We start from the raw sequence: 18,321 nt of genomic DNA, 5'->3' as shown, positions 1-18,321 counted from the left end.
ACACTGTCTCCTGGTGCACCCTAGTCGCATCGCATTGCGACTTAAGGTGCCCACACACATACCGATGTCCTCACGATACGATTTTATGGCCAATTTCCTCATGAACTTTCACGGAAGCTCCCTTGCCGTCGTGATCACTATTTTGGAAAGAAGACACCCAATCTGTGTTGCGATCTCACGATCTATCGGATCGTACACATCGTGAGATTGGCCATAACAAATCGTGAGTTAAAAAAAAAAAAAAAAACAGGCTCTTGACTATTAGTGGGAAATTTAAATAGCCATAACAATGGGAGGGGCTATCTAGGGAGTATAAAAAGCAGGCATCCTTTAAACTCTGTGTACATTCTGCTCTGCTACTAGATGAGGCTAGGTGTATTCCTGCTGAATCCTGTACATTGCTACTGTGCTCTTTGTATTTGGCTTGCCTTTTATAAAGGTTATTCTACCTGCAAGTGTGAGGTACCTACCTGCATTCTAACCTGTTCCTGAATTCTGTACTGATGCATCCCTATCGGTATAGAGTGTTGGTCGCTGAAGCTGGCGTCCTGGAGATTAGGAAGAGGGCCCAGCGAAGAAGGACGAGAGCATGCTGGACCAAGGAGTGGCTGCTACAAAGGGATACCCGCTCTCACATGTCCCTGCTGATGGAAATCAAGGAGAATAACCCGGACGACTATCGGAACTACCTGCGCATGGATGACGCCAGCTTCCAAGAATTGCTGCATCTGGTGACCCCCCACATACAGAGACAGGACACAAGGTGGCGGAGGGCAATCCCTGCTGAAGACAGACTGGTGGCTACCCTAAGGTACCTGGCTACAGGAAGATCACTGGAAGACCTAAGTTTGGGACACTCATCTCACCTCAGTCTTTGGGCGTCATCATTCCGGAGACCTGCAAAGCCATCGTAAAAGTGCTACAGTACCAGTATTGCAAGGTAAGTTAAAAAAAAACACCACACATTGGTTTCTTGTGCAAAGAATAATTTTTATTTTTATTTTTTACTCAACATAAAGCAAAAAATTGCCTTCTTTTAGTACAATGTGCACTGACCTGCAGGCAACTGAAAGTGTGCACTAAACTGTGTGCAATATACTTTTTTTGTAACAAGTTCACAAAAGAACATTATCACCAAATTTTATGAATCCCAATAGGTAGCCGGCTGTATGTGATAGGGTGGGTCAGACGCCAGTTTGAACAGGCCAATACACATATGGCACAAGTGTACATTGTGGCCCCAGCTTCCAGCAATGTGTACTTGTGCCATGTGCGTAGTGACCTTGTCCAAATAGCGTCATCACCACCCTATCCCATGCAGCAAGCACCTATTAGAATTCATAAAATTTGGTGACATTAAAAGCAAGACAGAAAAAACAACCAAATTACTTATCAAATAAATTTACATCTCTGTATATTGGGGCGACTCATCTGCATCCAGCAGAGCATTATACAAGGTCGTGCTGGTGCTTGGTGGGGGAGTAATATCTAACTGGGCAGGGGGGGGGGCGGACATACCTATTTGGGGCAGGGGAAAATAGCATTGGATCTGCAATGTATGTAGAATTTGTGAGATTTTTGCTCATATAGCGACTCAATAGGTCGTGGGTTAACTTTAGAAAATTTCTTTGGATATCTGTATCCATATTTCTCAATGTGCTGTTCACATGAGCTGTGAAATCATCTATTGCATCTGGGGGTTTCTGCAGAAGCCGTTCTGCGTTTTGTAAAATATTGTCCTCACGTTCAGTAAGATTTTCCTTTCTCCCTTGTTTTTTTTTCTTTTTTTGGGGTTGTTGAGAAGATGAGGGTCCAGGTGGAAGTGGAGTTTTCACTTGTGTGCTATTCTCCGGATCACTGTCACCACCGAGCAGACTGAGGTCCGGTGTGGATGCTAAATCAGGGTGTTGGGTGGGAGTCTATATAGGAAAAAAAGCTATGAAAAAAAATTATAGTCATGTTTTAACCCCTTTTTTACTATTTTTACAGTTTCCTAACATCGTGGAGGAGTGGACCAGCATCGCGGAAGATTTTGAACAATGTTGGAATTTCCCTAACTGCGGAGGAGCCATCGATGTGAAACACATCCGCATCAACCCACCTGCCAACACGGGATCATACTACTACAACTACAAAGGATTCTTCAGCATCGTTCTCATGGCAGTGGTGAATGCCAACTACGAATTTCTGTTTGTGGATGTCGGCAAGAATGGCCATGCTTCAGATGGTGGGTCCTTCAAAAAGACGGCTTTCTACCAGAGACTCGCCAACAAAACCCTCAACTTGCCCTCACTGGACCAGACAAAGCACGGCCTAAATTATGTTTTCGTTGCAGACGAGGCTTTTGCATTACATGAACATGTGATGAAGCCATTTGCACACAGGGGCCTGACCAGAGAGAAAAGGATCTACAACTACCGTCTATCCCGGGCACGACGCATTGTGGAAAATGCGTTTGGAATAATGAGCAACCGCTTCCGCATTTTCCACACCACCATCAATCTACATGTGGAGAAGATAAACTGGGTCGTGATGGCGTGCTGTGTGCTGCACAACTTTCTGCGAAGAAAATCTACTCAACGAGGACCTGTCCCAGCTAGAGCAGAAGATGTAGGACCCCTGGAGGACATTGAACATTTGACATCTGTGTCTGCACCACCAATTACAACAACATCCACCGCACGTGCCAAAGAAGTGAGGGAGGAGTACATGACCTATTTCAATGGACCAGGTGCTGTACCATTGCAGGAGGACTGTCTGTGAACTACTGACTAAATTGGACATTTGGGATTTAACAACAAAAACATTAAGGATTTTGGTTTAAACTGTGTCACTACTTACCAAGACTTCTGCAACCTCCTCTTCTCCCTCACGCTCAGACATCAAGATGATAGATTCCCTTTGAGGCTCTTGTTCACTGATGAATGACATCATATGGTAGTACCACAGTGCAGGAGTATATATTTCATCTGTGCCCGCTCCTGATTTTTTGGAGTCATCCACCTTCTTTTTTTCTTTGATGTACACTGTCCTGAGATTTTGAATCTTTTGCCGTGCAGTTTTCAGGTCTGCATCAGATATGTATTTTTTCGTATACGCCAAAAGTTCCTCTAGTGCGGCCAACTTGTGCGACTTATTGTGGTACTTCCGAGAACTGATCTTCCACAGACACTCTTTCGAGTGCAGGATTTCAATGAATCCTGTAACGAATTCACGTTCAGAATCCATGGACATTATCTATGAATAAGAAAAAAAAGGACATTTAAATATTTGTGTATATAGTTTTGTTAAATGTAATGTTGTTATAGTTCACATTTTTAATGTTTTAATATTATTTTTTTTACAGGTTTTTAAAGGTTTGTTATGGTATTCTAATCATGCTTTCTTTTACAGGAATGTGATGTGTTTATTGTTTTTCTTTGTTTGACAGTATGGGTTTTCCACCTTTGGGCCTGTTGTTGTGGTAGAACTACAGATCCCAGGATGCCCTAAAAACAGTTTCAAAGGTGGGTGGCAGGTCATCCTGGGATCTGTAATTCCACAACAGCTGGAGACCGAAAGGTAGAAGACCCCCAGCTTTAAATAATGTGTTTTTAAATGTAATGTATGGTGATTATTTTGTAAAATACGTGTTTATTTATTTTTTTGTTATATTACACACATTGGTGTGTAGTGGAAGCTTAAATGCATGACCCAGCCACCGCCCGCCTCAATACGGCGGGCGGTGGCTGGGTCATGCATTTATTACCTGGGGGCACACATTGGTGGCCAGTGGGAGCTTAAATGCATGACCCAGCCACTGCCCGCCTCAATACGGTAGGCGGTGGCTGGGTCATGCATTTATTACCTGGTGGCACACATTGGTGGGCAGTGGGGAGCACATATTGGTGGTCAATGTGGTTGTATTTCAACTGTACCAATACTCACCAAAACTTGTCCAAAACAAGAATCCAGTGTGCAGGCTCCTCAATGTGCGACTGTCTTGCTCCATACACGATGCTGCACAAGATGGCGATGGGGCGTGTCCAGGCTTCTGTCAGTCAAATTCCGCATTGTGTGATGAATCGTACGATTCATCATGAGGGAAAAAACCCTCACGATCTGCTTCCATCGTGTTCATGGTTGGCTAATCTGCCCTACAGCACGGCAGATCAGAAAATGCGATGTACGACGAGCGGGGACGTGCATCGGCATCGTGCCCGTGAGTATAAACTCACGATTTGTACTTTTTTTACCCGATTCGTCGTCACGATTCGTCGAAATCGGCCAGATCGTGTAAAATGTCGCTATATGTGTGGGCACCTTCAGTGTCTTCCCTCACATGCTGCCTGCAGGAGAGAGAGCCAGTCCAGGCAGAGCAGGAAGGGGCGGGGACTCGGGATAGGGACTGGAAGGGTGCAGGGAGGCGGGGCTTCACACTCAGCTTGCTGGGGAGGACAGGCAAAGCAGGAAGGGGCGGGGACTCAGAGAGGGGGTGGGGAGAGGGGATTTATCTGTCTCATGATCATCCCCTGCAGAGGAGAAGTATGGACAGGTCATGCAGAGACACTATAAAGCTGGGATGATGTCGGCACGACATGTCTCTTACGAAAACAAATCGGAATGAAATATCGGCCGGATCGTACGATCGCGTGTACACCCAATCCATGCCCTCCCGTGGTCGCATGCGATATCGTCTGGTCGGCCATGCTACTCGGTCAACCAGATGATATAGTTTGCGGCGCCATTGCAGGTAATCGGGCGTTTCTAGAGAGGAGGGGGCCCGCGTGCAGTCTCCGACACGGGCCCCCTCCTCTCCGCCCGGCAGCGCACTGAGCTGTGCGCTGCCAGTGCCAGAGTTATAGACTCTGGGTACTAGAGTATGCCCAGAGTCTACAGTGTCTGCACAGATCACCGGGAAAATGGCCACGGTGGCCATTTTTCCTGTACTGCGCATGCACAAATGACGGGAAAATGGCCGCCGCAGCCATTTTCCAGTCGTTTTACAGCGCCGGACCCCCGCGCCGACATGGGACTTCGGAGAGGTAAGATTATGGGTGCAGGGTGTGCAATGCGGGGCCCCCCTGGACCCAGGGGCCTGCATCCATTATAGATACGCCCCTGCAGGTAATGAAGAACGGAGCAAGGGATCATTCTTTTGTTCATTACATCTCTCTAATGTGCACTCGCGGTACTATATCTCGACCTGTTGGGCCAATCTATTGTCCAGGTACACATCGTCCAGGGTGTAACCACCTTAAGTTGTGCAGTCTTGCAGCCTCTGCTTTGCTCTCCTATGAGAAGGGGCACACATCTTCCGCTAGCCAGTAGTCACAGTGACTGACACTGATAGGGGGGCCCACAGCTTACCACTGATCCTAGCTGCAAACTGCTTTGTCCTCACAAGCAGACATGTGTCTGTGACTAATGCTAGGTACACACACTAGACGATATATCGCCCGTTCCCGCAGATCGGAGCCACATATCGGGTACATTGTCTAGTGTGTACCCATGATATGTGCGCTCCCGCAGGTCGTTAGCGACATCGCCCGTCGAGGATGTTGTTAGGTCCCATTGCACTAGGTATACATCGTCTAATTTGTACCCAGCATAACAAGCCGTTCACAGGCTGTATCATCTGCACTCTGCGGGCCCCCCTCTGAGTACGGGCCCAGCACATTAGTACCGGCAGTAACCCCCTGATGCTGGCCCTGGGACTAAATGTAATAATGAGTATAGCTAGGAAAGCCAATCCCGCCTCATTTTTTTAATCCCAGGATTCGGGATTGAAAAAAATCTCAATCCCGGTAATCCCGGGATTGAGTTTATCAATGAAAATAGGCCGCCAGCCCCACAGAAAAAAATAATTATTTCATGGCCTCCAAGCCCCATCATGGCCCCCATATACAGAACAGTCACAGGAAGCCAGCCAGCCCAGCCCTCACACTCAGCCCACACTGAGAAGAAATTGTGAGCGTCTGTGTGTGTGTTACTGTCACACATTGACTCACCCTCCTCAAGAAGAACAATTACAGGCACAGCATAGTCATTTTGCAGAGTACAGGACCAGGCAAGCAGTGTGTCACCGTGGTTCTTTCACAGTCACTGCAGTCCTCAGGCTCAGACAGAGAGAGTCAACCTCCACTTTGAGGCGTACGTCTGCGCAGCATGACCCCTATGACGTCACACACAGTTGCATAGCTGTAGGAGGCCCGGGGGCAGCGTCTGAGCCCTCTGGACTGGTGCTGCCCAGGGTGAAAAAAGCCGCACAGCCTGCACTGGAGCATTCCGCAGTGGCCACTGAGTTAATCCCGAAAATCCCGTGAGTCGAGGCACCAATCCTGGAATTTAAATCCCAGACTTTGTAACGGTAAATCCCAGGGTTCCCGCTGATACCAGGATTGGCTTCCCTAAGTATAACTGATCTCTATGTGGGCTTGAAGGGCATAGACAATGCCGGAGAAAAATGGATGCAATTTTATGGGCCGGATTCAGATATTTATGCGAACCTGATGGTTTGCGCACATCTCCAAAGGCGGGGAAACTGCGCATGTGCAGAATGGTCCCTGTGTCCTTGCACGCAGAGATTGACAGGCTGCAGCCATTTTGGGGGATGTGATCGTCACGATGCTGATCTGATCCTGCAGGTGTCGGATCTGAGATGCCGACAGGAGGCGTCTTTTCCTTCCTCTGCAGACATTAGACTATTTTTGCACAGCAGCTGCGTCCAAAGTCACAGCTACTGTACAAAATCGTCCATCTCTGAATCAGTCCCTATGATCCCTTTTTTAAATATGACCTGTGTGTAAAGCCCACATTTATTAACCTAGGATTTGTTATCTGCCTGCTGCTACCATAACCCAACAAAAGTCAAACCCACCAGTGTTGAGAGGGTTGGCACCAGGGAGTGAAAGTTTGGGTACACACTAGGCGACCCGCCTACACAATGCCTGATCATCCGATGGAACGATATATCTACACGATCCGGTGAACGACCATCATGCACGAATGATGGAACGACCCCGATGTCGGTGTGTGGGAGCACACCTAGGGCCTGATTCAGCAAGCATCGCACCTGCGATTACGCACGCAATGGGATGATTGTTGCGTACTGCACATGCGTATGCATCACAGTGCACGAACACTCCACTGCGATCGGGACTGCGATTGCAGTTGTCGAAGCCGGATGATTGGCTGAGACAGAGGGCCTGATTCAGACCCGCTCGCAAGCGCTATGGGCTCGCGAGCGGGTCGATGTTTGGCCACTGCGCACACCGGAGCCGGCTCCGACGCGCGCATGCGCGAGACCCGGCTAGCGACGGGTGCTCTGTTGCTCCGAGTCTCTCACCAAAGGGGGCGAGCTGTCGATGGTGATTGACAGCTCGCCCCATTTGGGAGGCGGGCATGGGGGGTGGCTGGCCAAAGGGAGGCGTTCCCGAAGGAATGCCTGCCATTTGGGGGCGGCCCCAATGACATCACGAGTGATGTCAGTGGTGAGCTTCCGTCTCTATTTAGAGCCGGAAGCTCACTGGGCCTTGCGGGAATGAGACCCTACCGCAATGGTCTCGTCGCAAGCCAAGATGGTCGCGATGGTCTCGACCATCGCGACCATCACCCGGCCACTCGCAATAACTGTGGGTGGTCACCCACAGCTATGCGAGCGGCCAGGAGGCCGCACGAAGAGAAAAAAAACGCCCTGATTCAGAGCGAGCGCTCTTTCAGACAGTCTGGCTCTGAATCAGGCCCAGAATCTGTTAAAATTAAAGTCTGCATGACGCCATTTTGCGAAAAGTCACACAGGGCCATTTTGCGAATCCCACATAGTATCAGTAAATATACAGCACTATGGCCCTCATTCAGAGCCGCACGTTAACAACAGTACGCTCGTTGCGTTCCGATGTTGACTAACCGCGCATGCGTCAGTGTTACACTGCGCATGTGCGTACGGCAGATTGCAAGCTTTTTTTCTCTCGTTCCTAAAATAGCGTACAGGAAGTGACATGTCAAATGTGATTGACAGAACAGGGCGTTTTTGGGTGTTGACGGGGGTGGAGATGAAAAAACGCAGGCGTGGCGAGGCGTTTTTGGGGCGTACATACATTAGCAGATGCGAACGTCAAATGTGTTCGGACCGTCTCATACGTCACTGAAACATCCGCTTTCCCTTCAAAATGCTCGCACAGCTTAGGGTCAGGATTACTCGACCACATTGGCGATGGCCTTCTCCTCCGTCCCGGGACTCCACGATGGTGCAGCGATTAATCGCGGCTGGTCAGTAAAGTAATTAGTGTTGGATTGAAATCCGGCTTGGTATGTGTTTGGAAAGCAGTTTATTGGGATAGCACAAAAGCGTACGCAGGTGGAAATCAGAGCTGCTAATGTCATGATTACACAATCAATTAGCGTACATTTTTGGGGTTTTATTTTGGCCACAATTTGGTGGTTATGGCCTATTGTAACAATAATGTCATCATCTTTTAATTAGCTCCCCTTTTTTTTGGTTTACTGTGGAATTTGCATCGCTATGTGATTTTTTAAACGTTCCTTAAAGAGGCCTTTTTTTTTTTTAAAGAGGGTCAGTTTTTGCGTTTAAGGCCAGGATTAAATGTAACCCATTTGTACAATAATGTCACAATACAATGTCAGTGTTTTGTTTTTAATTTATTGTTTACACACAAACAAATTGGCCTAATATTGTATTGCCTTTTTTTGTGGCCAAGATATTTGATCCAAAAAAAAATATAACATAACTACTAACATAAGCGTAAATACAAAATTTAAAAACATTTCACAAGAAAGGAGAGGGAAGTTTTGACCAGAAAGGAATATGAGCCAAGCACAGAAGGAGTGTGGGAAAAGTCGCCATTGCTGTCACCGTTTTCTTGCCTGTTTGGCTGGGTGAGGGTGGGCGCCAGACCGGGTCTGGGATGCCATCGGGCTGGCCTGTCCAGAGGCAGATGTTGTGGCCTCTGGACTAGGCACAGGGCTAGGCACATTTGGAGGATTGGCTGATGTTGTGCCAGAGGTGGAGGATCCGGATGTTCCGGCAGGAAGGGAGGTCGGCTCCACCATGTGCTGGCGAACGAGCTGCTCCAGGGCATCGGCGATGCGGATGTTGGCCCTGGTATTTTCCGCCAGGGCCTGACCAATGGTCACGTTGGCCGCAGCATTTTGCTCCAGGGCCTCAGCCACCCGTATCAGACTGGCGTCCATCCTCTGCAGAATCTCCGTATGGCAATCCGATTTAAAATTGAGTTCTGTGAGGAGGCCCACTGCCTGCGAGGGGGCACGCCCTGGACTGGCTTCTGCAGGGTCCTCAGCCGGATGTACTGGTTCCTCCCCTGCAGAGCCAGCAGAAATTCTGCGCCCAAGGCTCCCCTCTGGAGCAGACTCATCCGCCTCTGTCTCTGTTAGGAAATTGGAGAAAAGACTCACATTAGAATCTACATATTGGCACAATAGCATTTCTGAGTTGGTGACATCACAAGACTTACCTTGGCCAACATGAGGAGCCGCAAAGTCTGGCATGTCCGTATCCATGTTGGACACGCCAAACACCTCCACAGCCTGCACACACCCCTGTGCCATCTCTTCTAAGTCTGTCAACTCCAATGACACAGGGGTGGGACCCCCACCTGTCCCCCTTGCATGCCTAGCCCTGTCGGCAAGTTTTTGTTTGAGACGATATTTGAAGTCTGCCCATCTGTGGAATGAATTTGGAACCATTATCCTTTTTTTTACAATGGGGTTTGTTTATAGGATGGGAAAGTGTTTACTTACCGCCGTTTGACATCCCGGGCTAGACGGACATAATCACCCACCCTATTGACAGCAACGGCGACCTCCTCCCACATTCTCCACTTCTGGCTTTGGCTCATATTCCTGGCTGCCTGGGGCAGGATGTCAACGCACTTCTGGATCAAAACCTCCATCTCCTTGCTTGTGAAATGTGGCTGCCTTTTTTTTTTGCCAGCTTTGGCGGGTTGACTGGGGCCAGCAGTCTCTTCCATGTCATCCTCCTCACCTATTTGGGTAAATATGCAGATTTAGCCACTTCACAACTTGCACAATATTATGTTTTAAAAGAATCATTGACACAAAATGCATGAAGGCCTTACCGCCGCAATTTTGACCATTGTTTCCCTGGTTTGAAGCCATGTCTCTGCTTCCAGCATGAAATCATCCAGAAATTCTATGTGATTTCGTGACGTATTTATACATGCGTCCTTAGTTTGCGGCCGCATCATTGATTGTGCGTCCCTATGATTCATCCTTAATTTGTGCGGGAAAATAAACACTATTTATGGCTTGGTGTGTGTGGAGTCGAGGTGGGGTTGTTGGAGTGTTGTCGGTTAAGTGGTTTGGATTTGGTTGTTTGCGTTTGGAGGATTTGGCAGAGTTGGTTTTTTGTTTGTTTTTGCTACATTTCTTTGGTTTTTCCGTTCGCATTTTTTTCATTTTTTCCACATCCTTTCCTGATTTGGTAAGTTTTGTGCATTCAAATTTGTGGCCAATTGGTGTATTCTTCTGTTTTGTGGTTCGTTAATTTGTTTAACACTCATTTCATCTTTTTTAGTTTTTTTTGGTTTTCGGACCCAAAGAAGTTTTTTGTGGAAATCTTATATATTCGAGTTGGGTAAGTCCATTTTTTGTCTTGCATTTGCGAATTAATTACCGCATTTTTGACTGTTGGTGTAGTGACTTGCATTTGCGAATTAATTACCGCATTTTTGACTGTTGGTGTAGTGACTTGCATTTGCGAATTAATTACCGCATTTTTGACTGTTGTTGTAGCGACTTGCATTTGCGAATTAATTACCGCATTTTGGACTGTTGGTGTAGCGACTTGCATTTGCGAATTAATTACCGCATTTTTGACTGTTGGTGTAGCGACTTGCATTTGCGAATTAATTACCGCATTTTTGACTGTTGGTGTAGTGACTTGCATTTGCAAATTAATTACCGCATTTTTGACTGTTGGTGTAGCGACTTGCATTTGCGATTTAATTACCGCATTTTTGACTGTTGGTGTAGCGACTTGCATTTGCGAATTAATTACCGCATTTTTGACTGTTGGTGTAGTGACTTGCATTTGCGAATTAATTACCGCATTTTTGACTGTTGGTGTAGCGACTTGCATTTGCGATTTAATTACCGCATTTTTGACGGCTTATTCATCATATAATCCAGTTTTGCTTTTCCCTTTTCCATTTTTTGGGTCCATTTGAACCCTATTTGACGTACGGTGTGCAATGTCGTTTTCATCGATGGCCAAATGTGTTTTTCCGCTATTTTCTGTGTTGGCTTGCAAAAATTTTTAAACAAAAAAAACACCCTCTAAATTTTTGAAGTCTCATTGTTGGCTTTTTTACAGTTTATACGTATCATGACAATACCCCGGCATGTAAGCAGCTATGGATGGTATCAGAAAGCTAAGTTGTTTTTTCTTACTTTTGGGGTGGGTCAAAAGCCTTACATTGTAAACTTTGAATTTCAGGTAGATCTGGGGCGAATTGTTCTGGCCCTGCTCCCGGAAGACGACCAACCTCAAACTCGTCCCAGGCGTAGGCATCGTAGGCATGCAAGGCCCCAGATATTTCGAACACGTGTCACCCTTTTTGGAATGCCCGATGATGAGGTTTTAAGACGCTACCGTCTACCTCCCAAAATCATCATAGACACTCTCTCATTAATAGAAAGTGATCTTGAGCGGCAAATTGACAGTCCAACAGCAATACCACCACTGACGCAATTTATGGCGGTGTTACATTTCTGTGCCTCAGGATCATTTCAAACAACGGTGGGAATAGTGGCGGGCATCTCCCAATCCTCCTTTTCCAGGATCCTGAGGGCAGTGATGGAGGCACTTTTCAAGCACCTCCATCATTTTATTAAAATGCCTTTGGATATGGGTGCCCTTAGTGTGGCCAAGGCCAATTTTTACCAAATAGCTGGCTTCCCACACATCATAGGGGTTGTGGATGGTACTCACATACCACTTCAGCCTCCAGCACGGCTGGAGGCAATATTTAGAAACAGGAAACACTATCACTCCCTGAATGTAATGGTGGTATGTGATGCCTCCCTCCAGATCCTGTCCCTGAATGCTAAATTACCCGGAAGTGCTCATGACTCCTTCGTCATCCGGCAATCAGGGATATGGCAGAAATTAACCAACCTACAAGCTGGTGATGCGTGGCTTCTGGGTAAGTGGAGACCTTTAGTACATAACAATGTTAAGCTTGATACACAGTGTTCCTGATGTGGTCTATTTTTGTTCACAGGAGACAGTGGATACCCTTGCATGTCCTGGCTGCTCACTCCTTATTTGGCTCCCACACCAGGGCCACAAAGTGCGTATAATTCCGCACTTACAGCCACCAGGCAAGTGGTGGAGCGCTGTATCGGCCTTTTAAAAGGCCGATTCAGATGCCTCCACCGCTCTGGTGGCGAGCTCATGTATGTGCCGGATATGGTGTCGAAAATTGTGGTCCTGTGTGGGATATTTCACAACATTGCCATAAGGAGTGGTGTCCCAATGCAGCCAGAGGATGCCTTACCTGAGGATGGCCCCCCCGAGGTTGGTCGAAGGTCAGTATGTGGGGGGGCCATACGCGATGATGTGGTGGCCAGATTTTTTAGGTAAGTTTGAACAAAACTCCAGTGTTTATACCTAATGTGTTTGTGTTTTTTGGCGAACATCTAATTTATTTTTATTTTTCTCACCATCTTCTGTTTGTTCACATAATCTTTGGCACTCCAACGCTCACTACTTCCTGCTACCCTTACCAAACCTGGATCTGGTCCTTTTGGGCATATATTCTGGAACCCATATCGCAACGCCATGTTTGTGGAATCATGTTGGCATGGTCCTTCGTCAACCAGTTCTTGATTTTGTGTTTTTATTTAATTATTTCTTGGTATGTGTTGTATTTGAATTTATCACTGTGTATTTTTTTTGGGAGTGACCACTTTGTTTTCTCTGTTATGTTGTGAATAAATGTTTGAAGAGTGAAATGGTCTTCCTTTTTTGGGACGTTAACAGCAAGTGTAACCAGGTTAACACAAGTTACATTTGACTAAGGGGTAAACCAGTACTGACGCCAGTTGAGCAAAACTGAAATATGTTTTCAGCTTCCCAATCCACACCAAAAGGAAGCCTGGCCCAACCTTGGGATTTGTAAGATTGGCCTAAGCAGCTTGCGCACCAAGTAGGAACCTGGAAAATGTAGAAATCTGTAATTGACACTACACCCAAAAAGGGAAATGACATTGTTACTGTTATGTGTTTCTGGTGTCTGTTTGACATACAAAGACAAAACACAATCTAACTTTTAAAAAAGGGAAATCCTTGCAGGAACTTATGTCAGGCTAAACTATCTTGGTTTTGGTTTTTAAAAATGAGCCACAACGTATATTTGTCTTAATAAATTTATTTGGAAAATAGAACCAAAAAAAAAAATCTAATGCCGAAGGAGGCCAGACAGCCGGTCGAGGGCCACCAGAAGGCCGATTACATGGTGGCGCATCTGCCCCACAACATCCGCCACCTCTTGCCGACGCCTCTGTTCCTCTGTGGGTGAGAAAAGTGTGTGGGTTAATACAACAATAGGGAATCCACAGAAAAACTTAAAAAAAAAACCAAATCACTCCTAAACCCAAAAACAGAAATAAAAAGGGTGGGCTGGCAAAAATACAAGGCCTAGGTACAAATTCCCACAGGTATGATATGTGTATGCTTAAATCACCAGGAAGAGGTAAAGGCAAACCTTCACAATCAACAAAAGTCAAGCCACAAAAACACGAAGAAAGGCACGACACATGATTACATACAAACAGTTTGTGCTTTAAAAAAAAAATTAAAAAAACATACCGGGAGACAAATCGGGAGCACCGGCCAAACCTCCATGATCCTCCTCGGAGGATCCGTCATTCCTCAAAGAATGGGGCGGAGTTATGCTGGACTCCGGGGAGGGGGTAATTGGAAGAGGGGTGGGTGGAGGAGAGGGGGAAGTGGGACGGAGGGGAAGGAGGCCCGACATTTCCGGGAGAGGGTCTGGGAAGGATGGGGAGGAGTGGGGAATAGGGGAAAGATTTGGGGTGGAGTGTTGGCTGGGGGTTGGGGAGAGTGGGCGGGAACGCCGTCTGGACGGACGTTGACGGCGGAGTCTTGGCTGTCCCCCTAAAATATGTCAAAGAAATTGCGTTTAGTTTATGGACAAATCCGGGCAACCAAACAAAAAAAAAATAATAAAAAATAAAACAAAAAAAAATAGCAGTAGAATTAAAAAATCAGAAATAGAGGGGAAACATGCAGACGCAGATATGAGTACCAATAATAAATAGAACAGACAGGTAAAACATGCTGACGCAGATATGAGTGCAAATAATAAATAGAACAGACAGGAAAACATGCAGACGCAGATATGAGTACCAATAATAAATAGAACAGACAGGAAAACATGCTGACGCAGATATGAGTACAAATAATAAATAGAACAGACAGGAAAACATGCAGACTCAGATATGAGTACAAATAATAAATAGAACAGACAGGAAAACATGCAGACGCAGATATGAGTACAAATAATAAATAGAACAGACAGGAAAACATGCACACGCAGTTTGCCCCACAAACACAAACATTAAAACCACAATACATAACACTTACTTGCCAGGATCTGCATGCGAAAGCATGCCAGCAAGCGGGGCGTTCGCCGTTGCAGGTCGGACCACCTGCGCTCCAGCTGCCCGATGTTGCGGCGTGAGCCGAAGGACCGCAGGCGGGACCGTACCTCCGCATACGCGGAGCGCTTCTGCCGGTTGGTCATGGGTTGAGGCTGGCTGGTGATCCGGCGATCCATGACCTCCGTAAGCACCAGCAGCTCACGCCTGGTGAATGCGGAGGCTCTCATGATGGCAATGGTGTTTTTCTTAAAAATCATTTTTGATAAAGTGTGTAAAAATTTTCTGATTGGCTAATGTATTTTGGAAATTAACAGGAGCAATTTTATTGGTTAGTGTATGAGTCATGTGTTCGACAGGGCCAGAAATCTCTGGAGAGTTAGGATAGGCTTGATGTAGTGACATGCGTAAGCAAATTTAAATAAAGAAATGAACCCAGGGAAATATGCGGGGATCCACAGCAATAGTACAATTGTTTAATTGTGGTTCACATGTTTTTTGAACAATAAAAGCGAATGTTTCATCCGTACGTATTCTGCGGGTAAACACAAACACGGACAAGAGTAAAGTTTCTTGCATTGTGTTGAAAAAAAACAAACAATTAAGCTAATTGATACATTGATTGGCATGATACGATTGATGGAGGTAGGCAGAATAAAGGAGCAGGTAATCGACATCTGACAAGGCCACTTCCTGTTTATACGTGTGCGTGCGTTCCTTTCAAGCCATTTCGGGGATGTACGCTCGCTATTTCGTACGCTCGTTAGTTAGAGGAGGGGTCGTCAGAGTTTAGGGAGGAATTTTAGATGCGAACGAAAATACGAGCGAGCCATTGAATTTAAATATTTTTGTACGTACGCCTAACGTACTTGCGCCCGCTTGCGAGTGGGTCTGAATGAGGGCCTATGTTATTATTTAGCATTGTGCGTTTCCTACGCAACAGAACACTGTTAAAAGTCCTTACTAAAACAATACACACATTTATTAATACACATATGACCAACCCCGCAAAACACGTACCACGGTGTACTCCACAAACACGTAGATGCACGACGCATACTAGCATCTTTTATCTAATATCCCCACACTTACATATTGCATACTAAAAACACTGAAAGGTTCCCCAGCATTAAGGCCGGGCTTCGGTCAGCGAAGTTGAATAGATGAGGCTTGGGACTTCAGTGAGGTGAATGGGCAGGGGATAAGCTAAGGACAGCCGGGGTTAGTGGGTTGAATGGGCGTGGCTAGGGACTATTGGGGGAGAGTAGGAATTAGACTTTGCAATGCTGCTAAAGCTGATGGGACAGAAAAAAAGTAATAAACTGTCAGCACTGGCATTTTCGTTCATATGGGCCTATTTTCATTTGGGGCCTGGAGCTGTAGCTCCACCCGCCCCATTGTTAATCCGGCCCTGTATATAATAGCTATAGAAAAACTTTCTATAGCTCCACCCCCATTTCCTGAATCTATTTTTCCAGTTAAGCAGCCCTGTTATGTATATATCGATAGATATAGAATATATTGTATCAGCGGTACTCTCCTTCAATATTCTAATGTCATGGTGACGTCCTATAGCTCCTACTGTACATAGTGACAGGACATAATAAAATCCTTAAACAGGTGGCATATTGCAAGTATAAAACAAACATGAGGCAAATTAACCCACTTTACCCTGCCTCATGTTTCTTTTATTTGTACAAGTGCCGTCTGTTTAAGGATTTCCAAATATAACAATTACATTGGGTGCCAGGATGCAGTAGTAAATATATATTTGCAATATGCAGTAATAGACACTCAGAGCCTGAATCAATTAGCACCGAAAACAAACGTTTCTATCGCCATTTGTGAAAACGGGCGTTTCCGCCCAAAAAACGACAACAGGCGAAAAAAAACTGGAGAAAAGTTTTCTCCATCCCAGACCAGGCAAAAAAAATGCAAAATCCCTATTTTTACCTAAAAATGTGGGGATTTCTTTCAGAACCCTGTGGATACCCCCTAATCATAAATTACCGTAAAAAAAATTGTAAGTTGCGCACTTTAGCCAAAAAAGAAGCTCAAATTTTGGGCAAAAATAAATAAATTTGAAAATGGTTTGAACGTATTGGGTCTGATTTTTCGATGGGCGATATGGATGCGTCAAGTGTTTTAAACATCGCACGCAGTCGCAGCAGGCGGTTTTTTAAGTTTTTAAAACTGTGTTTTTACAACATGAAAATATACTTGTACCCATTTTAACGTACCCCCAATTTACATGGAACAGTCATTTCCTGGAAAAAAAATAGCTTTCAATCTTTTTTCAACGTTTTTTTTTTTGCCCAAAATTTGCAACTTACGATTTATTTTTCTGGTAATTTATCATTGGGGGGGGGGGGTGATAACCTGGCAAAAAAAGAGTCGGTCTGTTTGCATTTTTCTCTGTCTAAATGAATTTACAAATACACAAATGTAGATCTAATCTGTCCTGCGGCTGGAATCATGACCCAATAGCCGTAGTATATAATATAATTGTACTAAAAAGAGGTTCATATGGTTAGGACTTATGAGAGCTGCCCCATACTATTAATGGTAGTGCCCAATGCTCCTTTTACATTATTGTGCAAGTGCTGCAGCAGCTGCAGGAGACCTGAGTGGGCAGGCAGGAGCCGGAACTCTCAGCACACGGGCGGCAGTTGGCAGCTGCATGCGCTGCTGTATAGGGAACCACCATCCTGAGCGTCTCCTTCCAGAGGTCACCCGCAGGAGAAGGCTGTGTCAGAGATGTGAGGGTAGAATTTAAGGTGGAGCCAGTGAGAGTGACAGGCTGTGGGCAGAGATATCTGGCAACTGAGGGGGCGGGGCTGGAAGTTACACTGGGCCCTATCAACGCTGATGAGTGGTCAGACAGAAGAGGACGGCTTCCGGCTGTGAGACGCACCCTGAGGTACAGTGCCCAAACTCAGTTACTTATCCTCATTGTATAAACCATACATTCATTTATTGGTATTGAGGTAAATTGTTGTATCAATCAACTAAAAGATTAGTACATATAGTGCAATGCACATATCAATACAATTACAAAAATCAATGTAAAAAAATTACACTTAAGTTACAAAATACCTTTAGTGCAAAATTAACTGTTGCGTCACGGTGACAACACTTTACAAAAAATAAGTTGCCTAAACCTAGTGACCAGTATGGGAATTTCTTCTTGAAAGGCTGGGGTAATTCGGGAAGGTTACCGCATATATGTGATACGATACACATTTTTTAAACATTTATTTATATATACATATATATATATATACTATACACACACAGTATATCGCATCGTGCATGCAGCACAGTTCAGAATTCAAACACCAACTGTCACTCCAACTGCTGCCACTCAACACTGGCAGTTGGTGTGGCTCCCCTACGTCAACAGTGAGGGAAGGGATTGCGTTACTACAGAGGTGAGAGAGGAAATGTCAAATGTGTACTACGGGGTGAAGGAAGGGAATGAGTTACAACATGGATGACGGTGGAGAATGTGTTACTAAAGGGGTGAGCAGGGGTAATGTGTTTTACTATAGAGGTGAGGGAGTGGAATGTGTTAGTACATAGGTGAGGGAGGGTAATGTCTTACTATGGCAATGATGCATAACTATTAGAGATGTGCGGGTTCGGATTTACTCGGTT

At 45.6% G+C, this 18,321-nt stretch overlaps 1 protein-coding gene across 1 annotated transcript in view; it reads right to left on the bottom strand.

Moving 5' to 3' along the window:
- Nucleotides 1-1,835: 1,835 nt before the first annotated feature.
- LOC148430286 (uncharacterized) overlaps nucleotides 1,836-18,321 on the bottom strand; it is a gene marked incomplete at its 3' end in the record, with an annotated part of 31,762 nt that continues 15,276 nt past the window's right edge. The window contains exons 2-3 of the mRNA XM_088466629.1: nucleotides 2,842-3,237; nucleotides 1,836-1,919 (exon numbers count right to left, since the gene is read on the bottom strand). Of these exons, the coding sequence (XP_088322755.1) occupies nucleotides 1,836-1,919; nucleotides 2,842-3,234 (477 nt within the window). The remainder of the gene's footprint in view (nucleotides 1,920-2,841; nucleotides 3,238-18,321) is intronic.

Source organism: Taudactylus pleione, unplaced genomic scaffold (assembly GCF_031769625.1).
Source record: "Taudactylus pleione unplaced genomic scaffold, aTauple2 ptg004137l, whole genome shotgun sequence".
In the NCBI taxonomy this organism is placed as follows: Eukaryota; Metazoa; Chordata; class Amphibia; order Anura; family Myobatrachidae; genus Taudactylus; species Taudactylus pleione.
The sequence above is the reverse complement of the archived record's forward strand: the minus strand, read 5'-3'. Positions and strand labels throughout refer to the sequence as shown.